At 40.6% G+C, this 26,607-nt stretch overlaps 1 protein-coding gene across 3 annotated transcripts in view; it reads left to right on the top strand.

Moving 5' to 3' along the window:
* Positions 1–26,607, top strand: part of ubr2 (ubiquitin protein ligase E3 component n-recognin 2) — a 70,426-nt gene that overhangs the window by 42,880 nt on the left and 939 nt on the right. For all 3 annotated transcript variants that reach the window (XM_079842153.1, XM_079842154.1, XM_079842155.1), the window contains exons 22-47: positions 1,393–1,445; positions 1,526–1,628; positions 1,712–1,760; positions 4,059–4,213; positions 5,974–6,076; positions 6,453–6,562; positions 6,704–6,784; positions 6,862–7,043; positions 7,122–7,327; positions 7,411–7,504; positions 10,909–11,067; positions 12,762–12,865; positions 12,994–13,072; positions 13,186–13,334; positions 14,165–14,220; positions 14,368–14,467; positions 14,547–14,614; positions 15,048–15,183; positions 15,279–15,375; positions 18,012–18,142; positions 20,928–21,036; positions 21,135–21,191; positions 21,278–21,355; positions 21,441–21,611; positions 26,004–26,105; positions 26,192–26,607. The exon at positions 26,192–26,607 is cut by the window's right edge. In XM_079842153.1, the coding sequence (XP_079698279.1) occupies positions 1,393–1,445; positions 1,526–1,628; positions 1,712–1,760; positions 4,059–4,213; positions 5,974–6,076; positions 6,453–6,562; positions 6,704–6,784; positions 6,862–7,043; positions 7,122–7,327; positions 7,411–7,504; positions 10,909–11,067; positions 12,762–12,865; positions 12,994–13,072; positions 13,186–13,334; positions 14,165–14,220; positions 14,368–14,467; positions 14,547–14,614; positions 15,048–15,183; positions 15,279–15,375; positions 18,012–18,142; positions 20,928–21,036; positions 21,135–21,191; positions 21,278–21,355; positions 21,441–21,611; positions 26,004–26,105; positions 26,192–26,333 (2,874 nt within the window). In that variant the 3' untranslated portion in view covers positions 26,334–26,607. The remainder of the gene's footprint in view (positions 1–1,392; positions 1,446–1,525; positions 1,629–1,711; positions 1,761–4,058; positions 4,214–5,973; positions 6,077–6,452; positions 6,563–6,703; positions 6,785–6,861; positions 7,044–7,121; positions 7,328–7,410; positions 7,505–10,908; positions 11,068–12,761; positions 12,866–12,993; positions 13,073–13,185; positions 13,335–14,164; positions 14,221–14,367; positions 14,468–14,546; positions 14,615–15,047; positions 15,184–15,278; positions 15,376–18,011; positions 18,143–20,927; positions 21,037–21,134; positions 21,192–21,277; positions 21,356–21,440; positions 21,612–26,003; positions 26,106–26,191) is intronic.

Raw genomic sequence — 26,607 nt, 5'->3', positions numbered from 1 at the left:
GTATACAAGCCAATAGTATCGCCCTGAGAGGTGATCGCGGAGAAAGTGAAAGTTAAGGAAAAACAGCAATAAACCAAATCCTCTGAGGGCGTAACAATAAAATAAAATAAACTAGTTCACCCAAAAAAAGGAAAATTACGTAATTTACTCACCCTAATGGCTAAAATTATTTCTAAAGGTACTTATTGTAATATATAGTTAATGCGGCCCCACTTTATATTAGGTGGGCTTAAGTACTATGTACTTGCATCAAAAAATAAGTACAATGTACTTTCTGTGTTCCAATTGTATTGCAAAACACCTTTGCTGATATTGAGGTGGGGGATACGGGTTGGGTTAGGGACAGGTGTGGTGGTATGAGTAAGTTTAAGGGTAGGGTTAGGTGTAAGGGAACGGTCAACTAGTAACTACAGAAATTAAATACAGACGTAATTACATGCAGGTATTTTTTTAAATGTAAGTACAATGTAAAAACATGCATATACACAATAAGTGCATTGTATCAAATGATTTATTAAAATGTTAGTACATAGTAGTGAAGGCCACCTAATATAAAGTGGGTCCGTTAATGCTCTTCTTATTTAGCGCAATAATGACTTTTAATTATCTTTTGGAGGCCAAATTTAATGTGCGATTTAATTCCTGATTAGTTTAATTAACCGCCACATCGTGCAATTAATAAGATTAACATTTTTAATCTCTTGACAGCCCTAGTTTAAATAATTATTTAAGTGTAAATGCAGCCTAATAGACCTGCCACTTGTTGTGTTGTGTTTATCATTGACTAATATTTTTTTATTTTGAAATAGTTAAACACAACTTTTAAACAGATCTAATACATTGGTAACGAGAGAACTATTTTCTTATAGTGTGTAATTAAAAGCTCATGATTTTATAGTTAAATCATGAATATAAACTGTAAATCTTTTTAAAGACTTACGGAGACAGCAATATATTACTTTAGGGTGTGATCCTCGTCTAAAATTGAAAAAGTCCTGGAAAATGATCGCTGAAAAAGAGTGGGAACCCTGTATCCCTTTATCCTCATTATTCCAAGAATTATGTAAAGCTATTTATTTCTGATAATTTGCTTTGAAAACATTCTGTTCTTTCTACCTTAAATCACTCCACGAATCATTAAGAAATGATTAAATTCTGTATAATTCCTGTCCCTAATCCTTAATCATGGGCTTTGAGCAGAGAATAACTGTATAATAGATCTCTTTGCTCAACTTACAAGTGCACAAACAATGATAGTCAAGAAAAAAGTGCTAGAAAATCTAAAAAGTATTGATCTTCACTTGAAGTTCCTTTTGACAAACTTGTTTTGAATGTGACTGCCACCTAGTGGTGCTAACGAATTTCCCTCCCTCTTCTGTCTTCTGCACACAGGAGAATAAGGAAACCGGCATGGAGAGGGTCATCGATAGTGTGGCTTTGTTTAAGTGAGTGTCCTGAATAAAAGAGTCTCGGCCAAAGCATTGGATTGGTCTGTATATAATCCTGTGTGAAATGTGTTGTACAGGAAGCCTGGTGTGACGGGTAGAGGACTTTATAAACTCAGGCCAGAGTGCGCCAAGATGTTCAACCTGTACTTCCACCATTACTCCAGAGCGGACCAGTCTAAGGTACGCTGCATGTTTGAGATTTACACTCACAAAGAACAACTGTTGAAAACCCATGTTAATTTTTTTTTTCTGTCGTCATTCAGGCTGAAGAGGCCCAGAGAAAGATAAAGAGGCAAAATGGGGAAGATTCAGGTACTAGCTATACATGATATTATAAACTATTAAAACTTAAGTTGTGGGCAAACAATTTAAACATTTCGCTCAGAAAGGCACATTGTGTAATTTAAAATGGATTGTTTCATTATTTTTGTCTATAGTTTCGTTATAGTTTTATAGTAGAGTTTTTGCTGTGCGCGTTTGTAAGGCTGCACATTTTGCCCCAAATTTTGTGATTATGTATCAATGGCTGCGTTCACACTGCAGGGCTTAATGCTCAATTCCGATTTTTTGAAAAAATTAGATTTTTTTGCAAGGCCGTTCACATTTCCAATTAAATGCGACCTTTTGTGATCTCCTGTGTGAACGTGAAATGACCCAGAAGTGACCCGCATGCGCAGAAGAGTACTCAACGGTCAACGACGTCACTTGTTTCGCCATTTCGCTGGAAATGTTTTCAAAAACCGCCCGGTTCCGATAAGAGCCCTCGAGTTTGGCCTGAATAGAGCTGTCCCCCCAAATATTAATTAACTCCGAAATCTCGCTTCCCTTCCACTGACTGGTCTCAGCATCGTCCGCCCTAGTTGTTTATCTTCTCATTCCCGCCTACTTCAACGTACAATGATGACGTTTGCCGCGTATCAACGACGTGCGGGTCGGATACATGTGACCTGGCAGTTCAGACTGAAGACGCATTTCAAAAGATCGGATATGTATCGGATTTGGACCACATACCCAAGTGGCCTGGGTCGCATTTGAAAAGATCGGATCTGTGTCGTTCAGACTGTCATGAAGAGATCAGATACAGGTCGCATAAGGGCAAAAAAATTGGAATTGGGTCGTTTCAGCCTGCAGTGTGAACGCAGCCAATATGGCTATAAAATAATTTTTTTATATTTTATACAAATATACACGGTGACTCATTGCTGCCACATACATATAATTTTTTCCACTCAATTAAGTCTTAATAACGAGATATGTCGTTAAAACGACATAAAAATAATGTGCGCATATTTATGTGTTTTTCTCCTAATAATGACATGTTGTAAAGTGATGTGTGTGTGTGTATATATGTCTGTATCCACATTAGAGAATTCATATAGCCTAAATGCCTTTGTCACACTTCCATGTTTGAAAAGCAAAGTAAAATAGGCTCTTCCACTACCTGTATCAATGGCCCATTGCACGAAACTGTTGTAATTTTATTGATGTGACCCACAGTTCATAACAGATAGCCATGGGTAAGGTGCCATGCATAGACCGCTCATGATTAGCCTCAGTGGCGTAACTTTAACCTAGTAGCCTAAATAACGGACCCCTGTGCAGCCACAAATATCATAACTATCTATAAAAGGCCCATTGTAATGAAGACATATATTCAACAAATGTATTAAAAACAGAAAGATGATATAGTTTCAGCCTTAGGCTACTCAAAGGCCGCGGAAACATGGCCAGTGGGTTCGTTACGCACGTCAATTAATTCCCGGGGTTCCTGGTTTGCTTCATATTTATTAAATAAACAGCAGGCAATTAGTTGATGAAACCGAAAATTCACAAAATTCACTTTAAAGAAAAGGCACATAGGCTATATGAATTCTCTAATGTGGATACAGACATATATACACACATCACTATACAACACTTGTCCTTATTAGGATAAAATGCATGTCGTTTTAACGAGAAAAAACGGCATAACATCTCGTTATTACGAGAAAAGATGTCATTAAAACGACATAACATCTCATTATTACGACATAATTGAGTGGAAAAAATATGTATTTGGCAGCAATGCGTCACCGTAAATATAAACTAAATTATAAAACTGTAAAAAAACTAAGATATATTGCTACTGTAATATTTCACAGTAAAATAAAAACAGAGTATTAAAGAAAAATAATATCGGTAACACTTTATTTTGATGGTCCTCCCGACAATATGACTATCAGTAACTTTGCAACTACGTCAACTTATTCTATTAACCCGAATCCTAACACCTAATAACTTGACTCTTTACTAATACTGTAATGAGAGTTAGTTGACAAGTTACTTATATTAAGTAGAATGTCCAAATTAGGACCATCGAAATGGTCAGCTCGTCCCTACTTTACACTTCAAAACTGCTCATCAGAATCCAATGGGTGACGTCACAGACACTACGTCCATATTTTTTTACAGTCTATGAAATAAACGTAGTGCCGCACTTCACTCTGAAATACATATCGCATACATTCATTAAAATGGCTGCCTTTGCGATTTTGGTATTCTATAAATCGTGCAGCCCTGAAATATGTGATGTCAGTGCCAAAAACTGATTTGCATGTATGTTTCTTGTAGTTCTGCCTCCGCCAGTTTTGCCTCGGTTCTGTCCGCTGTTTGCCAGTCTGGTGAACATGCTGCAGTGTGATGTGCTGCTGGGGATTCTGGGAGCTGTGCTGCAGTGGGCAATGGAGCCCAGCGGGGGACACTGGTCTGAGTCCATGCTTCAGAGGGTACGTCTGCACAAACTGGTCATATTAGCTCTCGTATTAAGTCACAGTGTTATTTAAAAAAAGAAGGTTATTTAATATTTAAATAATTTTGTCAAAAGCCACTTTACCAGAATGACTACCGGTAAGAAGAAGCACTTTAGTTTCACTCTCTGTTCAATTTGACAATGTATTTTGACATCTGAGTGAAAGGCATGAGGGGATGAACAGAACGCGTTTTTGCTCTTGAAACGCGAGTTTCAAACTGCAGAGCCTCAACACTGGGGCTGGGTATTGACACAAATTTCACAATTCGATTCGATTTCGATTCACAAGCATTCAATTTTTGATTAGTTTCAATTCAATATCGATTACTTTAGATATATATCAGGTACAATACATGGCCAATTTTCTCAAGGAAAACAAATCTCTGAACTATGTTGTAAACTATGGGAGTCAGTTGTACTACATTAGCCTACTAATATTGAAGGTAAAAAATTAACTGATTTGTATACAAACACTTAAATAACATTAAATTAAGTTTTTTTATAAAATAATAATAAAGTTTTAAAATATTAACTTTACAATTACATCATATTTCTACTCCAATTAGTTTTTTGAAATATAAACATTTGGCTGTCATAAAAAATTGCCAGATTTATTCATAGGCTACATACATGCATTAAATATTGAAGAACATTAAAAATGACAATGAATAGCCTATGTAATGTGGTGCATATAATTATCAAAATGCTCCAATCTAGAGTACATTTTTCTAGCTGACTAACCAGTTTATGGACACTGGATATGGTGTTTCTGAGGTAAATGTGACGTTACATGACACTGTTTACAAGCCATTTTACTTGCGTCTTTCTGCGGTTGAAACACTGGCTATTCTATGTGACATGATACGGATTTCAGTAAGTTATCCTGTATCTTTTAACACACTTTCAGAAGCTTATTCATGTTTATTTTGCGCTGTAACTGGTATTAAGGCGGAAGAGAAGATCAGTTCATGTGCATTCCACGTTGCCGGTTCTCTTGAGCTGAGCTGCGACAGAGCGATCTCGCGCCACAATGCCAAAACGGTATTTATGTTTTAGAATTTCGTAAAAAAAATAGATGTAATTTGAAATCTGAGACTGTTTAATATCAATAGTAATAAAGCACAAAGATTATAGCGATTTATTGGATGGGAGGTGCGCTACAATGTTTATTTCATTCATTAACTGAAAACAGGATGACTAATCGATTCTTGGGATTTAAGAATCGATATTGTTTTGTAAAAGTGAGAATCAATTAAAATTGAGAAATCAATAATTTTTTTACCCAGCCCTACGCAACACTGATGAAAAAGCTGCAAGACGTGGCGCAGCGGTCAAATATGATCAGCGCATATTTACATAACTATTAAAAACCTTACTGTAAACGGCGTGGAGTATTATGACTGGCCCAAAACAGACTTCTTACATCAGCGTGTTCTGATTTAATACGTGAATATACCGGTAATCTTCATTCTGCGCTCACACAGCGCATCATACCAGTAATTTACTGGTAATGTTACACCTTCCCTTACTGGTAAATTGACGGAACGGATTTACCTGTAGTTTTGAATTTACCAGCAATTTACCAGTACAGACTGTATGTGTGAAAGGGGCTATTGGATTTCTGGTGAAAGTAACTGTTATGAATGTTATCTTGATATAAATGTACTTGTACCATGATGTTAGACGTTGTTCTTACCACCCACCCAAGTCAGAGCTCTGTATGAACGTGTCCCACAGGTGCTGCATCTTATAGGCATGGGCCTGGTGGAGGAACAGCAACATCTCATCAGCAGCGCGGAAGATAATGATACCAACTTCAACTTCACTCTCAAAATCTCCAGTATGTCTTTCTTCTGTCTCCTATCCACACACACACAAACACCTCTTATAGTTGAGAACCACATGCTGATATGTCAAAAATGTGCTCTTCCTATAGAAGGGATAAAAGAATGTAACCATAAATGTGTCCTCTTATTCAGCAGCCTTAGTTCCAGTATTTCCCCCTGTCATTATTAAATAGTTTCCATTTATTTTATGATTTATATCATCTAGCACTTAAAGAGATCGTAAAGGGTCATGGCAAATATTTTACCCTCATTTAAAAAAAAAAAAGTGCAGTAAACACTTTCAATACACGCACACAAAAAATCTCCCTTTTAATACATAACTAATCATAACTAATCATTTAGATCCATTAACAAATCTCTTCTTTGTAGGACCAGGTGAGGCTCCGGCGAACACTCCCAGTATCTTGGCTTTATTGGAAACCCTGCAGAACGCTCCTCACCTGGAGGTGCACAAGGACATGATCCGCTGGATCCTCAAGGTAAAGCTGATTAAAATCGTATTACAAAACCACCTGTCACCTAGAATGAATGTTTAACTAACTTGGCTGTCCAATAGGGTGCAGCAAAAGATGACACTTTTGCAATTTTCAGAGATTATTTTCACATTTGTGTATCTGCAGACTGTAGCCACCATCAAGACCACACGGGAGTGCACGGCCAGTGCGCCCCCTAGTGACAGCTCCGGGCACAGTCAAGAGGAGGTGAGCATAGGAAGTGCAACACGCTTGTGTTATGACCCGTTAAGGTTGCAGTAGTGTCTCACTGGATTTATGTGTAGACGGTGCGCGACAAGGATAAGGCGGAGCGGAAGAGGAAAGCAGAAATGGCGCGGCTCCGGAGGGAGAAGATCATGGCTCAGATGTCGGAGATGCAAAGACACTTCATCAACGAGAACAAAGAGTTGTTTCAGCAGAGCCTGGAGGAGCTCGACCCCTCCACCTCCTCCTCACTGGAGCACAGGTACACAAACACATCACGCTGCAAAATCTCTTCAAACATTAGTTTCCAGGTTCTAATTTCTCTGACTTTGCCTCATAGCCCCAGTTCGTGTGATAGCGTGCTGGTGTGTGTGGGTCCACGGCGGTGGCGCGCAGGTGGCAGTGAGCGGAGACAGGTGGTGACATGTATCCTGTGTCAGGAAGAGCAGGAAATCAGGATTGACAGCAAAGCCATGGTGCTCGCTGCTTTTGTCCAGCGCTCCACTGTCATGTCCAAAAACCGCAAGAGACCTCCACACAACCCAGGCATGTCTTGTGAGCATGTTTGGTACATTGTACCTTATACGTGCATGTTCGTGTTAATGAATGCCCTTGTTTTTGTGCTACAGATAAGTATGACCCTCTCTTCATGCACCCTGACCTGTCGTTTGGCACACACACAGGCAGCTGTGGACACATCATGCACTCTCACTGCTGGCAGCGGTAAGAATCATCATGAAAAATGAGAACCACATGCTGATATGTCAAAAATGTGCTCTTCCTATAGAAGGGATAAAAATGTAAGCATAAATGCGTCCTCTTATTCAGCAGCCTCAGTTCCAGTATTTCCCTCTGTCATTATTAAATAGTTTCCACTTATTTTATGATTTATATCATCTAGCACTTAAAGAGATAGTAAAGGGTCATGGCAAATGTGCAGTAAACTCTTTCAATACACGCACAAAAATCTCCCTTTTAATACATAACTAATCGTTTAGATCAGTGGTTCTCAAAGTGTGGTACGAGTACCACTAGTGGTACTCAGAGGAATCACTTAATAAATTAATGTTAAAGCAGCACTAGGTAGTTTTTGCTCTCGGGGTTCCCCTACAGTTGGGAAACAGTATTGTCCTCTACTACTGTCGTAAACATCTACATCAGGGGATGCATCGCACGTGCATTTGTTGACATGACAACTATAGCCCTGAACACTGCCGGAGTTCACATGTCTATGGAGTTCACATGCAGGTGTTCTGCTTGCGTCGCGTGTGAAATGTCTTCATCCCAGGTACAGTGGCATATGTTTCAGCATGTCATATGAATATAATTTCATGGGTTTTATTTTTTTTTCAAACGCCAAATGATCGCGATGCTCACGTTTACAAGCCAGCGTCATTATAGTAGCCTAGTCTATTGGTTCCCGTTTTACAGAATCTATGATACTTCAATTCAATGTTTGAGTGGTAGGTAATAACCATATATCGTCAATATTATAATATCAAGCTACCATAGATGAATCTGCAAATTTGAAAAATCGATTTGCATAGCTTGAGGCAAGACAAATAAACAAATATCACCGACATGTTAGGTATCCTAAAATATGATTTTGTACGTCTTATGTATTTACTTGCAAGAATGTAGCCCCTCCTCCTTCAGCTCACGCCAACGAGCAAACGCTGCCCAATGTTGATCCTCGTCCTGCCTTTAATCCCATCACTTTCTCGTTTTCTCTTTTTGCTCCGACAAAACCTTTGCTTTCTTATTTTTCTGTGCTGCTTCGGCCATGACTATAACATTCGGCAAACAAATGATAGTTGGGCTCGCACGTCAGAATTTAAGGAAGTGGGGGTGGTGGTGGTGGTGGAAGTGACGTAAATGCCGTAAAGCAGTCGAATTTTGTAGTTCTTTTTGTTCTCGGGTTACAACCCGAAACCCGAAGTTTAAAAGTATGATTAAAAACGATACAGACCCCGTCAGGCTATGGCAGACGTGTCATTCAACCTATTGTAAGTCGATGTATCATCACAAGAGTCTTGAAAATATATTATAAAGGTTGAAAAGTTACCTAGTGCTGCTTTAAAACACATACATTTTAATTTAATCTTTATTTTAGTAAATTTTTTGTTTTACATTTAAGTACAGTACAGACTTTAATTTAACTTTACGACATTTTAATTTGATCATTATTTAATTATTTTATTTACCTGTATGTAAGCACAGTGCAGTGTTAATGTTCAAACAGTGTATTTACAATGTTAAAGTGGCTGACAACAATAAATATTCCTATTAGAAATAAACTGCCTAGTTTTTGAGCTGTGCAGAGCTGTAGCTGAATAGTTAGGTCCTCTACGCTACTGCATTTTAAAGTTGGTCATTATGGTGGTATGTGGAGAGCCAAATATTTTCTGAGGTGGTACTTGGTATAAAAAGTTTGAGAACCACTGGTTTAGATCTATTAGTTATAACTCCCTGACAACACACAGTTTCAGCCAATCTCATGTTAATCTTGAGTACGTATAGAGTAGTATTGCATCCTTCATATCTCAAAAAAGTCTTTAGTTTTATTAGATTTAAAAAAGACAGATAAGCTGTACTGACTCTTTCCGAAAAAAGCCGAGCTCCGGAAGGCGTGCCGTGTGAATCACGTGCGCGAGCACACACACTCACACACAACGTCATCGCATCATAGACTCTTTATTCGTTCTGGTTAAATCACAAAATAAAATGTACCCAAACGTGTCCCTGCTCTTGATACAGAATCACTGATGAACATGAGGAAAAAAAAAACTTTACGATGGGGGATTCAAACCCAGAACCGAACCTAAGACACGCTCACCGGTCACAAACTCTACCACTGGACTACTCCGAGGCACACATGCATGTCATGGGAATCTATGTGAAGAATCTCGGGAATGACAGTATTGTATTTTGCTATAATTAGGAGATGTAACATTAAGGATGAAACAATCACATTAAACATGACTTCTCATGGCTTCCCTCACCCACCCACTTTTAAAAACAAAGTTACGCCACTGCATTGCATTATGGATAACTTTTGATTCACTATACGTTCGTGTTGGTTACATTTATATGCACTTGTGCGCCGATTGCCAACAAAACAGACATTTGATGCATTTTACTCACCGCCTGCAACGATCTGCAAATCCAACGAGCCTTGCTTATAAAACATTAATCACCGAAAATGCCAGGAACACACTTGAAAGACAACGCTGGGTTCTTTGGGAAGCTGAACAAGGTTCCCTCACAGCCAAAAACACACTTCTTTGGTGACATTGTTAAAAGAATCCTTCTCGACTTGCATTACCTGAATGATGGGTGTGCTTTTTTTTTTTTTTTTGGCCACGTTTTGCATGAGAATCGACTCTTTAACAGTGTAAATAAGTCAGAATGCATGAAATGGCATTAGACTGTTTAAGGTCTGTTAAACGCACATCACATATGTTATTATAAGGATTCGTTTTTTCAAAATAAATCTGTGTACTCTTACTATAATAGTCATATTGTCCACAAGTGTAATGTATCATATATTAGAATACTTTATAGCATACTTCTGATATATGTGAATGCATTGTAGAGAAATTGATTCGATTATATGATCTGGCAATGTAACGTCTCATTTCACTGGAAGATCGAGTTAGTACATTCTGAATAAACATTATGAGATTAATTTTTCACAAGTTGCAGATTGAAAGGGTGAATTTGAATTTCATGCTAACTTTAACATTCGAAAATGAAGTAATTGTGATGTAAAAATTACTATTTTAATATATAACCAATAATTAATTACTAACAAATATTTTGTTAATATTTAATATATTAAAATAGTCATTTTTACAGTTTGAAATTGAACAATTTTTTAAATACTCAATTTATTTTGCATTGCAATATAATTATTATTTAAATGTTTTTTTAATGATCAATTAATAATCACAATAACAATCAATAATTATTTTATAGTCACATTAAATGGTTCCAAAACTATGAAAACTCAACCGAAGAGATGTGTTAAGTCCTTCAGCCCTAAAGTGTTTTTGTCACGATCATCATTTATTATTGATTTTTATATCATTCTGCATTGCAACTGTGTGTAATGTCTCCCCCTGCAGGTATTTTGAAGCTGTGCAGGCTAAAGAGCAGCGCAGACAGCAGAGGTTACGTGTGCATACAAGTTACGATGTGGAGAACGGAGAGTTCTTGTGTCCGCTCTGCGAATGTCTGAGTAACACAGTCATTCCACTCCTGCCTCTTACTAAGACCAGCTGCAGGTACTGCAACAAACATTTAATATAATACTTGTTACGACTACTGTATTTTGCAACGCTCTCAGAGTGTAAGCAATAGGTAATTAGTGTGACCTCTCAGATTAACACTCCACATACAGGTGAATGAGTAAATGCCAAATTTACTACAGATGAGAGTATTACACAGACACTGGCCATAATCAACCAAATCCTTTGATCCTTTTGTGTGATAGAGACTAAAAGCCCCACTCATATAAGCTCAGCACTGCTTTTACTACACACCGCCACATAAGACACAGTGCAGATGGTAAGACACATCATGAATATGCATCCTTTATATTTATCTGCCTTTTTCAAAACCAGTGCACCCTTGAGAAAGCCACTTGGATAAAAGCATCTACTAAATAAATGGTTAGTAAATCCATAGTAATTGGTAATTTACAGTTCGGCCTATTTCAGTCAGCTTATATCTCACATTTCTGGTTATATTAACTGTTGTTCAGCAAAGTTTTGCAAATCCAGGCGATCAGGAATTTTGTGTGAGGGCGAAAGATTTTCTCAAGCTTCTAGGTTTTAAAATGGACTTCTGTGCTAGCTGTGCTTCATACACTATATTGCCAGAAGTTTGGGGACGCCTGCCTTGACATGCACATGAATTTCAATGACATCCCATTCTTAATCCGTAGGGTTTAATATGGAGTTGGCCCACCCTTTGCATCTATAACAGCTTCAACTCTTCTGGGAAGGCTTTCCTCAAGGTTTAGGAGTGTGTTTGTGGGAATTTTTACCATTCTTCTAGAAGCGCATTTGTGAGGTCAGGCACTGATGTTGGATGAGAAGGCCTGGCACAGTCTCCTCTCTAATTCATCCCAAAGGTGTATTATGGGGTGGAGGTCAGGACTCTGTGCAGGCCAGTCAAGTTCCTCCACACCAAACTCGCTCATCCATGTCTTTATGGACCGACGCTTTGTGCACTTGAGCGCAGTCATGTTGGATCAGGAAGGGGCCGTCCCCAAACTGTTCCCACAAAGCTGGGAGCATGAAATTTTCCAAAATGTCTTGGTATGCTGAAGCATTAAGAGTTTCTTTCACTGGATCTAAGGGGCCCAATACCTGAAAAACAACCCCACACCATAACCCCCCCCCCTCCACCAAACTTTACACTTGGCACAAGGCAGTCAGGCAAGTACCGTTCTCCAGGCAACCACCAAACCCAGACTCGTCCATGGGATTGCTAGACAGAGAAGCGTGATTGGTCACTCCAGAGAACACGTCTCCACTGCTCTAGAGTCCAGTGGCGGCGCGCTTTACCCCACTGCATCCCACGCTTTGCATTGCACTTGGTGATGTAAGGCTTGGATGAGCTGCTCGGCCATGGAAAACCATTCCATGAAGCTCTACACACTGTTCTTGAGCTCATCTGAAGGCCACGGGAAGTTTGGAGGTCTGGAGCTCTTGACGCTGCAGAAACTTGGTGACTTCTGCTCAATGTGCGCCTCAGCATGTGCTGACCCCGCTCTGTGATTTTACTAGGCCTACCACTTTGTGGCTGAGTGTACATATAGCCTACCACACTATTGGCGATTAGACAATGGATGTGTTTTGCGAAATTTCGCCAACATTTTTCTAGTATGACTACATGTGTATTGCATGATTTCTGTCCTTTTCTATCAAAATATGAGGCATTAGATTGATGTGATTGAGTGTTTGTGTTGCAGTTGTTGTTGCAGTTCTGAACAGCCTGATCTGAGCCAGTGGTTGAACATCACCTCTCATCAGATGAAAGCCCTACTTTCTGCTCACAGGAAGAGCAAGGCCAACAGTGAGTAACCCCAATCCAATCCTCAAAGATGCTTCAAATGTGCCCAAAACAGCCTCTGTGTTCATTGAGTCAGTGGCTTACAGGCAATGTTCTCGAATGAAAACGAAGTGATCAATGTGTGTCTGCAGGTGCTGAAGGTGTTGATGATACAGATAGTGTTAATAGCTGTCCACCGCCTGATGGCTTCAGACTGGACCACACTCCAAAGTAAAACCACATTTCAAACTACCAGTCATCCATAATCCATAAAGCTCAAAAGTGTCCTTGTTAAAAGTCAAACATAAGACACAACACTAATACAAAATGTGTCTATCTGTCAGCAACCCGTACTCAAGCACCATAAAGGAGATGTTGACCACGTTTGGGACAGCCACATATAAAGTGGGTCTTAAAGTGCACCCAAATGAGCAGGACCCCCGCGTGCCAATCATGTGCTGGGGCAGCTGTGCCTACACCATTCAGTCCATAGGTCAGTCCAAGTAATTGTTGAACTTTAATGCATAATACCCCCCAAGAATTGAACTGGTCAGTAAATCGGTGGCGAAACTTGTCTTTGGAAAATGTAAAAAAATGGTAAGAAATAGAATTCATATTAACATGGAAAATTTGAAATTATCAGGGAATTTGTAAATATGATTCTTACCCTCATAATAAATTCGGGTCCGTTTTGACCCGGAGGAGATGCATACCTTTTTTTTCTCTTTTTTTTTGTTGTTGTTGAATGCATCGTTTTAGTACTGTGCAAGTGAGCCATCAATTATTTACACATCATTAATTATTTTCTATATTTTTGATAAAAATCGTTTTTGTGCTCTGGTCTATTTTGACCCTGGTATCAACCGAGGCCTGCACATGATGCTATTTTTTGTACATATTATGGTAAAATTATTGTAAACTTTCCTTAAGATTGTTGATAACTACACATGCTTATTGATGAACTATTGCAGCATGAAGTTTTTCATTCTGCTAGTAAAATGAATATTTAAAAAAAAAAACATTTCAAAGTAATATTGCTGTTGTTTTGATATTGTTGTATATCATATAATATTTTTCTTGCATCAGTGTTATTGTGTAGTTCATGCAAAATTAGAAATTTCAAAGAATTTCTCTGTTTATTAGTAAAATTGGTAAAAGTAGTAATAATAACATATTTGTGCGTTCACTCAATAATTAGTTACTGATTAAATTCCACCGGACCCATGAATGCAAAAAAATGTATTGTGATTTTTAAGTGAGGTGAATTATGAGGGCTAGAAGTAAATGGAAAATTAAATTACATTAATTTCATCTCTCACACAGAGAGATTGCTGGTGGATGAAGAAAAGCCTTTGTTTGGAAGTTTACCATGCAGACAGGTAATTAAACACATTTGAATAATTATGCAAGCTTGGTTTTTTTGAATGTGTAACGAATATCAGTTAATAGTTTGTCATATCTAAGTGGGTTCTGAAATTGTTACTCTTGAGTTTTTGTTTATTAACCCAAATGTTTTGTGCATGCAGGACGACTGTTTGAGTTCTCTGACGCGGTTTGGCTCAGCCTGCTGGATAGCCTCTGCCTCTCATACTACTGTACAGAATCACTTTATCAGGCTCTTAGCAGGTATGAAATTAGTGCTACAGTTGTTTTGGCATGTGTCAAAGATTGTGAGTGAATGATTTGAACATCTGTGCTTGTTCAGCCCTTGTTCCTGATCCCCGGGTGGAGAACACGCCATGCATTCTGGATATAGACATGTTCCACTTGCTGGTAGGTAAACGTCCAGAGTTGGTCCTGCATCTGCCATTCACATAAGCGTCAGACTTCACACATTCTCTTCTAATTTAATAACTCAAGTTGACCAAAAAATAAAACAGCATTTTGCCACATCTTGTTCTCACCTCTAAACAATAAAAAAACAGCAAAAACTTTGTGTAAAGCAGGGGTGTCCAATCCTGCTCCTGGAGGGCCACTGTCCTGCAGAGTTTAGCTTCAGCCCCAATTAAACACACCTGAACCAGCTAATCAAGGTCTTATATTAGGCATACTAAAAACTTCCAGACAGGCGTGTTGAGGCAAGTTGGAGCTAAACTCTGCAGGACAGTGGCCCTCCAGGACACCCCTAGTGTAAAGCTTCTTACTCATACTCAAGTCAGTTGTTTCAGAATTACCTCTGACCCCACTTTTTATGCATGTGCGACAGGTGAGCTTGGTGCTGTCCCATCCAGCGGTTCACTGTCTGGATTCCTCAGGGCTTAGCGTGGACACTGCTCAACTGCACTTCCTGCACCTAGTCACTGTTGCTCACATAATCCAGATCCTTCTCACCTCCGTACCAGGTGAGAACCTCAGTGGCAACATGACCATAGAGACTCCGTAGATGATTTTGAGTGTTTTGGGATGTTCATGTTTGCTGTCTCCTGTGTGCCATCAGAGGAGGTGCAGATGGAGCAGGAGAGTGGAGGAGCAGAGAGGGAGGAGGAGGAGCGAGTGTGCATGCTCTACAACACTCTCAGGGCACATCTGAGCAGGTGAAAGCGCACACACACCCTTAAACCTTGCAATTGACTTTTATAATTTTTGTTATATCATTTCACCACAAAATCAAATGAAGCAAATACAAAATTAAAGGTGCACTTTGTAACATTTTTCATGTAAAATATCCAAAAGCCAGTAGGCCAGTGTTATATAGTTTGTTCAGCTGAGTACTTATAATATCCTACATCTTTCCAACTATTTGAAAATCGTGAGAAAATTGCTATTTTAACCAATGAACCGGGACGTTTGAGGGAGTGGCCTTTCAATTGCATCATATCTGCGTTACCCTCAGTTTTCTGATTTATTTTGCAGAAACGCTTTACTCTCACTGCAGTGTGAACAAGTGTCATAGCAGCCGCAGAGAGAATGCACAGAGTAACGTCATAACATCATTAACACACTCAGATGTATCTAATATGATAAACAGAGCTGTATTACCTCATACTAATGCCCGGAAAAGCGGAAAGTCACTTCCGTATTGGCTTCAAGAGAAACTCGAGGAGGTTGCCGCTTGGATTTTACTTTATAAAAAGTTGCATTGATAAGTTGCATTTCCATTTAATATTTGTATTGTGTGGTAACCTTTTTATTAAAGCAATAAGCCCCGTGAAGCTGTGGTTTACATTTGAATTTATAACATGCTATAAATTCACTGTAAAACACTGCTTCTCTGGGCTTATTGCTTTAATATGCCGTTTGTCTCTGTTAGTATGTCGAAGGGATGCACTTGCTGTCCGTATCACAAATAATTTTGTCTAAAATTGTCTCTGGTAATCATACAGTTTGGTTTTGATCACTATTCTGGGGTCATAGTTTCGGTTCAGTTTGGTAAATAGATCAAAATTGACAGTAAAGACATTGTTACAAAATAACTTTCTATTCATGATAGAATCCTGGAAAAAAAATGCATCACAAAATGTTAAAGGAACAATACGTAAGATTTCAAATATTTGGTAAACACTAGAATAATGTTATATACTTTGTTGACTTGGTCGAACTCGGTCGTCTCATGGCTGCTATCGAGCCATGTCACGCTTATCTCTCATTAGAAATCACTCCAGCGGCCTCGTTCCACTCCATCGGCTTTCAGCCCCACCCTGCTTCATACGACAGTAACGTTAATAAATCTTTAATTTAGCTCAACTATGAAAAGGATTTCTGGCGGATTCTTTTCCATGGCCAGAGAGGTGAAGACAACAACTCCCATGATTCCGCGAAATCATGGCGTCATCGAGCTACGCCTTTTGTTTTGATCAAGTGACCTCTAGTGGCGAAAATTACATATTGTGCCTTTTAGCAGCACAACATTTTACAGCATTAATAATAATAATTTCCAATAATTAGAGTAAGGACTTTATGACAGTAAGATATTTACATGACACAAGCAAACCTTTTCACTCTGTTTACATACAATTTTCATTATTCTGGTTATTCTCAAAGAATTTGGCTATTTTTTTATTTATTTTTTTATAGCACCATTTGGCCGTGTGTCCACCAAAGTGTTTTTCACGCAGCTAGCTGGCGTATTCCATTGTTTTTAATGGGAGCACCACGTTTTTAGAACGCCATGAGCGTAACGAGGCGCTGAGCGAGTATTTCACGCTCAAGTGCTGAGCGGTCTGCGTTTTTTACTGATGGCTTCAGCCGTGAGTTGAAGAATGTTGACCATAACGCAGCTCCCATCACTGTCACTTTTCACCCAGCCGTCCAATCACAGTGGAGGAGGGGGCGGGACAAATACAACACCGTCCAACCGCCACATTCTGCGTGTACAACGTCAACAGATGAAAACAAGCAGCATAATAACGGAACAAAATAATTTAACACAAGAGCCAGAGCAAATACTTTACATTGTGTCTGCATTTTTATATAGAATCAATACAGAAACAAACAATCTGTGAAATTAGATACTTGTAACACTTCCGCGGATATTCCGTATCATAACGAGAAAAGAGTCTCAACTGAAAAAAACGCTCTCAAGCGCCCACAGCGAGACGTTTTCAGCAGAGTGCCTAGTGTTTTCAGGCGGCTAAAACGCTTTGGTGGACACGTGGCCTTATTCACATACCCAATGCACAGCACAGATGATGAACTCACATACAGTAGGTGTGTTACTGGCCAAGCTCTTTCACAGATCCAGTTCTTTGATACCTCTGTCTGGATTCCGGTCATTTTCTTTGTAACATGCCTAAAAATACCTACATTTCTATATTTTGACCATAAATATACTGCATTTATATTCATGTTGTGCAACATTGTCAGCATGAACAGTTTTTTTTTCACCACCCCAAAACTCCACATGCACACTTTGATCAGTGGAATAGATGCGATTTAAAGTGTTTATCGTGATTAAATTCAGCATATGCCATGTTTTACTACTTTTATGAGTGCTACAATTATGAGCTTAATCGCATCAATTTGATCAAAGTATTGTTTACTTGAGGTACAGTTTCATTGTAATATTCCCTAAATCTCATTAGTCGGATTAGGAGGGTGCATGTAAACATAGGCACCGTCAGACACGGTTGATTGCAAAATGAAGAATGAAGTTCAGTTTTTAGGGGGACTGTTTCACCCCTACTAGCTTTGCATGACTCTAATATGAAAGCTGTATGTGTGTGTGTTTCAGTGGCTTGCGTGAGGTGAGCTCAGGCTGGCATCTGTGGCACTGTGTGAAAGCTGGAATCCTGCCTTATCTCAGGGCAACCGCTCTGTTCTTCCACTATCTTAACGGAGCTCCAGCACCACCTGAGTTGCATGGTAAATGACTTAAAGGGGTAGTTCACACAAAAATGAAAATTCTGTAATTTACTCGCCCTCAAGTCGTTCCAAACCTGTAAGACCGTTCATCTTTAGAACACAAATTAAGATATTTTTGATGAAATCCGAGAGCTCTCTGACCTCCGTAGACAGCAAATGAATTAACACTTTCAAGGTCCAGAAAGGTCAAGGCAGTAAAGACATCGTTAAAATAGTCCATATGACTACAGTGGTTCAACCATGAAGCGTTGAGAATACTTTGTGCGCAAAAACGAACAAAAATAACTTTATTCAACAATTTCTTCTCGTCTGTGTTTGGGGGGGTACTCGGTGTGTTTCGACCGCAGGAACCAGGGACTTCGGGGTGGTACTCGGTGTGTTTCGACCGCAGGAACTAGGGACTTTGGGGTGGTACTCGGTGTGTTTCGACCGCAGGAACCAGGGACTTTGGGGTGGTACTCGTGTGTTTTGACCTCAGGAACCAGGGACTTCGGGGTGGTACTCGTGTGTTTTGACCTCAGGAACCAGGGACTTCGGGGTGGTACTCGGTGTGTTTCGACCGCAGGAACTAGGGACTTTGGGGTGGTACTCGGTGTGTTTCGACCGCAGGAACTAGGGACTTTGGGGTGGTACTCGTGTGTTTTGACCTCAGGAACCAGGGACTTCGGGGTGGTACTCGTGTGTTTTGACCTCAGGAACCAGGGACTTTGGGGTGGTACTCGGTGTGTTTCGACCGCAGGAACTAGGGACTTTGGGGTGGTACTCGTGTGTTTTGACCTCAGGAACCAGGGACTTCGGGGTGGTACTCGGTGTGTTTTGACCTCAGGAACCAGGGACTTCGGGGTGGTACTCGGTGTGTTTTGACCTCAGGAACCAGGGACTTTGGGGTGGTACTCGGTGTGTTTCGACCGCAGGAACCAGGGACTTTGGGGTGGTACTCGGTGTGTTTCGACCGCAGGAACTAGGGACTTCGGGGTGGTACTCGTGTGTTTCGACCGCAGGAACTAGGGACTTTGGGGTGGTACTCGGTGTGTTTTGACCTCAGGAACCAGGGACTTTGGGGTGATACTCGGTGTGTTTCGACCGCAGGAACTAGGGACTTTGGGGTGGTACTCGGTGTGTTTTGACCTCAGGAACCAGGGACTTTGGGGTGATACTCGGTGTGTTTCGACCGCAGGAACCAGGGACTTTGGGGAAGTACTCGGTGTGTTTCGACCGCAGGAACCAGGGACTTTGGGGTGGTACTCGGTGTGTTTTGACCGCAGGAACCAGGGACTTTGGGGTGGTACTCGGTGTGTTTCGACCACAGGAACCAGGGACTTTGGGGTGGTACTCGGTGTGTTTTGACCGCAGGAACCAGGGACTTTGGGGTGGTACTCGGTGTGTTTCGACCGCAAGAACCAGGGACTTTGGGGAAGTACTCGGTGTGTTTCGACCGCAGGAACCAGGGACTTTGGGGAAGTACTCGGTGTGTTTCGACCACAGGAACCAGGGACTTCGGGGTGATACTCGGTGTGTTTCGACCTCAGGAACCAGGGACTTCGGGGTGATACTCGGTGTGTTTCGACAGCAGGAACCAGGGACTTTGGGGTGATACTCGGTGTGTTTCGACCTCAGGAACCAGGGACTTCGGGGTGATACTCGGTGTGTTTCGACCTCAGGAACCAGGGACTTCGGGGTGATACTCGGTGTGTTTCGACCGCAGGAACCAGGGACTTCGGGGTGGTACTCGGTGTGTTTCGACCGCAGGAACCAGGGACTTTGGGGTGATACTCGGTGTGTTTCGACCTCAGGGACTTTGGGGTGATACTCGGTGTGTTTCGACCTCAGGAACCAGGGACTTTGGGGTGATACTCGGTGTGTTTCGACCTCAGGAACCAGGGACTTTGGGGTGATACTCGGTGTGTTTCGACCTCAGGAACCAGGGACTTTGGGGTGGTACTCGGTGTGTTTTGACCTCAGGAACCAGGGACTTCGGGGTGGTACTCGGTGTGTTTTGACCTCAGGAACCAGGGACTTTGGGGGGGTACTCGGTGTGTTTTGACCTCAGGAACCAGGGACTTTGGGGTGGTACTCTGTGTGTTTTGACCTCAGGAACCAGGGACTTTGGGGTGGTACTCGGTGTGTTTCGACCGCAGGAACCAGGGACTTTGGGGGGGTACTCGGTGTGTTTTGACCTCAGGAACCAGGGACTTTGGGGTGGTACTCTGTGTGTTTTGACCTCAGGAACCAGGGACTTTAGGGTGGTACTCGGTGTGTTTCGACCGCAGGAACCAGGGACTTTGGGGTGGTACTCGGTGTGTTTCGACCGCAGGAACCAGGGACTTTGGGGTGGTACTCTGTGTGTTTCGACCGCAGGAACCAGGGACTTTGGGGTGGTACTCGGTGTGTTTCGACGGCAGGAATCAGGGACTTTGGACAGTACTTTAGACTGCGATGCAAAACGGGTCTGGGGGAAAAAAGTTCCTTGGACAAATTGTTTTGGGTAATTTTGGTGTAAATGGGACTAATATCTTTCCTACCTTTCTGGACCTCAAATGTGTTAATTAAATTGCTGTCTATGGAGGGGTCAGAGAGCTCTCGGATGTCATCAAAATGATCTTAATTTATTTTCTGAAGATGAACGAAGGTCTTTTGGGTTTGGAACGTCATGAGGGTGAGGAATTAATGACAGAATTCAAATTTTTGGGTGAACCTAAACCTTTAAAGACAACATGATGACATTGAACACACATACTGCTTTTACTCCTCCATTTGCTATTTCTAATGAGGACTGTGTTTTCAGCTCTAGGTGTGGGTGAATGGGAGGCTCTATGTGGATACCTGTGTCTGCCCTCCAACCTGTTACAGCTCTACTACAACAATCAAGAGGTCATGGAAACTCTGCTGCATGGGTAAACGTCAATATCTAGCTGAAAACTGGTGCACTGACCAGATATTTGCTGTGGCTTGAATGAATGATGGTGTGATAACTGTTAGTTGTGTTCTGCAGATGGTGCTCTCACCCAGGTGTGCTGCAGGGTCTTCAGAGCAGTGTGGCTCTCGTCAGGTGCGTCCTGCACCTCAACACTCAAACGTTCACTGCAGCCGACATTCGAGTGCTCACCTGTTTCATTCTCCCATTTCCTGCTCTAGGTTTCCCAGAGAGTCCAATCATCTCATAGAGCTGCCGTGCGACTACAGTGCTCTGATTAACCAGGCCTCCAGCTTCACGTGAGTCACCTCCTGTTTTGTAAATCAAATCTCCTGATTCCACAAGTCAAATAATTGATCTTCCGTTGATCCTGGCGGCATCTAGGTGTCCTAAATCTGGAGGGGATAAGTCTCGCGCTCCTACTCTGTGTCTGGTGTGTGGTACCATGCTGTGCTCTCAGAGCTACTGCTGTCAGACCGAGCTGGAAGGAGAGGACGTGGGCGCGTGCACCGCACACACTTTCGCCTGCGGAGCCGGAGTCGGCATCTTCCTCAGGTTTGTGCAAGCATATGTTGATTAAAGTCTGTCAATGGGCAAATTATGTAATGCATGAGCTACAGTTATCATTTGATAAGCCTTTTGCATTGGGATCCTTGGGTTTATTTTGCAATATTAATGGACTGAATGTACATTTCTTATGTGAGGAAAGACAGCACAGAGTGCTAGGAGTCACATGACAAGCACAGTGTAGGGAATTTGTTGCCTTAAGGCTGGACACTACACGTCTTTTTAAAATTGGAACAGATTTTAAAATGCTGCATCATTCACTTGTTGACTTTGTAGATGGTTACAGTAGCACTGGGCGGTATGACCAAACATTTATATTATGTTTTTTTTCAAAATGATATCGGTTTCATAGTATATGGTATTTTTTTTTTTTCCTATGCATGACCGGGTGTTAACCACATTTTATACTGATTGAGAGAGGAAATACTGCAGTAGATTGACTAGAATGCCCCACAAAATGATGCTGTGCGGAGACAACAACCAATAAAACACACTCATTACAGACACATGAATACTAAAATACGACCATGGAGAGATACAAAAAATAGAGTTGAGGGCACCTTAAGCATTTAAAAAATGTAGGATTTCGGACTTACCATAGGCTATAATGGGATGCCACAATTCTCAATATAATATTGAACCGTTCGGTACGGCATTCACGGTTCAATACGCGCTTGTGAATTGCGTTTTTTTTTCGGTTTTGAATTGAATTAATAATTTTTCTACAAATTCTATAATTTGTCTCCATCCCAATACTGAACAACGCGACATACATTCACATCACACGTTAGTGGTAGAGTTATACTAATGGAACAATAGTTATTCACAATCACGAAAGTTCATTTTTAACATGCGCTTTTCCGAGCGCAGGCACTAAACGCCTGTCAAACACGAGATTACAGGACTAAGTAGTCGTCTTACTGCGCTAATACTGTCAAATACACACAAGGTTCACATAAACACAGACAGTTATGTCTAAAGTGAAAGTAAAATTGGCGCGTATCTGTATATTAGATGTGTAGAGGTCTTACATTGACAGCAGTGCAGCCTATAGTGAACACGCGATCCTTAAAGGGACTGTTCATCTCTAAAATTATGTCATTATTTACTCACTCTAATATTGTTCCAAACCTGTATTCATTTCTCGATGACAGAATTTTCATTTTTGAATGAACTATCCCTTTAATGTTATTACAACAACAAAAGACAAAGAGAAAATCCCTCACTGCTCTTGACTGAAAAACTAATACAGTAGCTTTAATAAGAATCAATGTATATTTTATTGTGAAGTCTATGTAGTGTTTTATTTTTACATTTATTAATTCAGTCTCATACTTAAATGCTGCTGTACAGCTCTGAGCTGCCAGTGTAAATCTTGATATTTATTTTATATTATACAATACACTAAGAATGTGTACAAGGGTTTTTTTTTAAGTAAAGTTTTAAGTTTAAGGTAAGGTTTTTCAATTCTTTTAAGTAAAATAAAGAAAGCGTATTGCAATAAAAAAGTCTTTTTTTTCCTTAACCTCTTGCTGTTCTTGTCACCTAAGAATAGAATAGCAAAAAACTGATGTGACAAGCCATCAGAACCGAACCGAACCGAAAACCGTGGTTAAAAACCGAGGTATGTATTGAACCGTGGACTAACTGTATTGTTGTATCCCTAATACAGACAATGAGCGTTTTCGGGGTAAAAATAACGACTTGGAATAAAACAATTCTGTGAATACAGTCAGAGATGAGCGCATTCAGAAAAGCGATTTGCAAACATTCACAAAATATAAAGTGAGATACTTGTATGTTCTGGATACGATTTTGGATCACAAATAGTTGGTATTGATCCATCTTTGAGAATCAAATTTTGTCCAAATCATGCGTTGCACTGACCCTCGTTTGCAAAGCAGATCAAATTATTTGCACAAACATATATGAATTTACCTATTTTCTCGGGCACATTCCCTTCATAAATAAAATGAATCCACTGCGTCCTCAGATGCCGGGAGTTTATGGAGACTTTTATGTTCATTTTTAAAGCCAACAGAACAGTTATAATGTTTAAAAAGCTGAGACATTCTATCACTAGCTGAACTAGCGAGGATTGTGTGGCTCGCTCAGGGCGGGATCTATGCTAATAAGGCAGAGATTGTCACCAGTGGGCGGGGCTTGCCCTAATGGACAGCTCGTTTTGAGACTGTTTCTGATTTTATTAAAATGACTGGGTGGATATTTTCCATTATAAGGTCGTTGTTAACAATCCCAATGCTCCAAATAGCAATTAAACATCTAAAAGTATCTTTATTTATGTTTTCTGAGAGGAGTGCTTTTCCTTTGTCCATTTCTCTCTGCGGTCTTCTCGACGGCTGCCTCTTCCCTTCAGCACAAGTTTAGTATCGTTTTAAAGCGCATCATTCCAACTTTGTGAATATTCATAGCGAATTCTCGATGGCATGAGTCTGAACCGATGAAAATGTGATTTTCAAACTCATGCTGACTGACAGATCCGAAGCGATACACACACAGAATACAGTATTCACACAAACATTATCGGTTATGTCTTAAGTGAACGTTTGGTTAACGGTCCAGGAAAAACATCTGATGTGTAACATTATATTAGATGCGTGGGGTACAGCAGGTCTTAATATATAGTGGGCATTAATGTTAATCAAACAATTGTGGTATGAGGGGGAAAAAAGTTAAACATATTTCAGATAGATATTTGGTTTTGATTTGATGTGTGCCAATTTTGGTTATTTCCAGGGATTTCAAGGTATGGTTTTCTAAGTTTTGGAACCTTCAGAAAACGTGAACTTTTCCTTAAAATTGACTTTTTTTTTACCTGCTGTTCTATGAATATCATAAATTCGGACATACTACTCTTTTCACATACTGTTTTTCACCAGCTATATAGTAGGGAAGTAGGCATATTCGGACGCAGGGGCTGAATTTTAAGTGTCTTGGCAATCATAAATGCCTTCCAGTTAAGCCAAGAACTATATAACTGTATGGATGTAATGCATGTTGCTGCTATTTTAAAGGAACACGCCAACTTTTTGGGACTTTAGCTTATTCACCGTATCCCCCAGAGTTAGATAAGTCCATACACACTATTCTCATCTCTGTGCCATAACTCTGTCTGACGCACCCACCGCTAGCCTAGCTTAGCACAAAGACTGGAGGTAAATGGCTCCAGCTAGCCTACTACTCAATAAGTGACAAAATAACGCCAACATTTCCTATTTACATGTTGTGATGTGTATAGTTACATGGTGTACTGAGACCGACGGAAAATGAAAAGTTGTGATTTTCTAGACCGATATGGCTAGGAACTATATTCTCATTCCTGTGTAATGAACAAGGAACTTTAAATCGTACCATGGGTGCAGCGGCACAATGATATTATGCAGCACCTGATAATAGTGCACACTCTCTGTGCAAGCATTTTGATCTCCAAAAAATCACTGTAAGAGCTGAACAAATTGTGACAAAAAAGTGCGCATTAACGCCTCGTACACAAGCTCTCTCTCTTCATAGCATTATCATTCATTAACATACAGCGAAATACACAAAAATACTCATTACAGATGACAGTAAACAAGCACATACACACCTTTGCCTTTTCGGGGGTGCTTAACAAACTGCAAACTTTAAATCTGACTAACCACTCCGATGTACCGCAAGCTCTCACTATCTTTCTGTAGACTACAACATCCGTCAAAATAAAAGTCCCTACTTATTAAGACAGATAATACAGACCTTAAACCTATTTAAACACAGAAATGTCAAAAATGTACACAAAAAACGAATTATAAGACAAATCACAATGAAGTTGGTTATGTTGACTGAAGCCTATTTTCAGGCGCTGCATAATATCATTGCGCCGCTGCACTCATGGTACGGCAGTCAAATTCCTTGATCATTACGCAGGAATGAGAATATAGTTCCTTGCCATATCGGTCTAGAAAAACACAACTTTTCATTTTCCGTCTGTCTTAGTACACAATGTAACTATACACATCACAACATGCAAATAGGAAAATGTTGGCGTTATTTTGTCACTTATTGAGCAGTAGGCTTGCTGGAGCCGTTTACCTCCAGTCTTTGTGCTAAGCTAGGCTAGCGGTGGGTGTGTCAGACAGAGTTATGGCACAGAGATGAGAATGGTGTGTATGGACTCATCTAACTCTGGGGGATACGGTGAATAAGATAAAGTCCCAAAAAGTCGGCGTGTTCCTTTAAAAGCAACACAGTTACAGTGGGGTTCCCATTGTTTGTTTTAGGCACTTTGTCATGCCCATGGTCAGATCACTGTAACTCATGACCTTGTGGCTTTTTGCGTTGCGTTTGTCAGCAGGGTTTCATTTGTGTATGTTTGTGTGTTAGGGTGCGGGAGAGTCAGGTCCTGTTCCTGGCTGGCAAAACGAAGGGCTGTTTTTACGCTCCCCCATACCTGGACGACTACGGGGAAACAGACCAAGGGCTAAGGTACGTCTCTGCTGCCGGTACTTCACCCATGTGCTCATTTCGAACAGTTTGAGTGTGAGATCAAGTTTTGTGTTTGTCTCTCTCAGACGGGGAAACCCATTAAACTTGTGCCATGAGCGCTACAGAAAGATCCAGAAGCTGTGGCGCCAGCACAGCATCACAGAGGAGATCGGCCACGCCCAGGAGGCCAATCAGACTTTGGTGGGCATCGACTGGCAGCACCTGTGAAGTCACATGACGCGTTCTCACACTTGCGCCCACCCTTAACGCATAAGGGGCAGGGCTAGAGGTTGCCAAGGCGTCACCAAGGCCTCTCGCTCTTCCTCCACCCCGTTCTCCATCTTTCTGACAGTGGATGAATGCATGACTTTTTCTTTTTTTTGGGGGGAGAGGTGGTTTACCCTCCCTTTTTTCTTTTAAATATGATATAAATACATATTTAAAAAGACACATAGCCAAGGTATTGAACCTTAACAATAAGGGTTCCTTCACAACACAGATA

Source organism: Gobio gobio, assembly GCF_949357685.1.
Source record: "Gobio gobio genome assembly, chromosome: 18".
NCBI classification, from domain to species: Eukaryota; Metazoa; Chordata; class Actinopteri; order Cypriniformes; family Gobionidae; genus Gobio; species Gobio gobio.
Note: the sequence above shows the minus strand (reverse complement) of the source record. Positions and strands in the feature narration are given on the sequence as shown.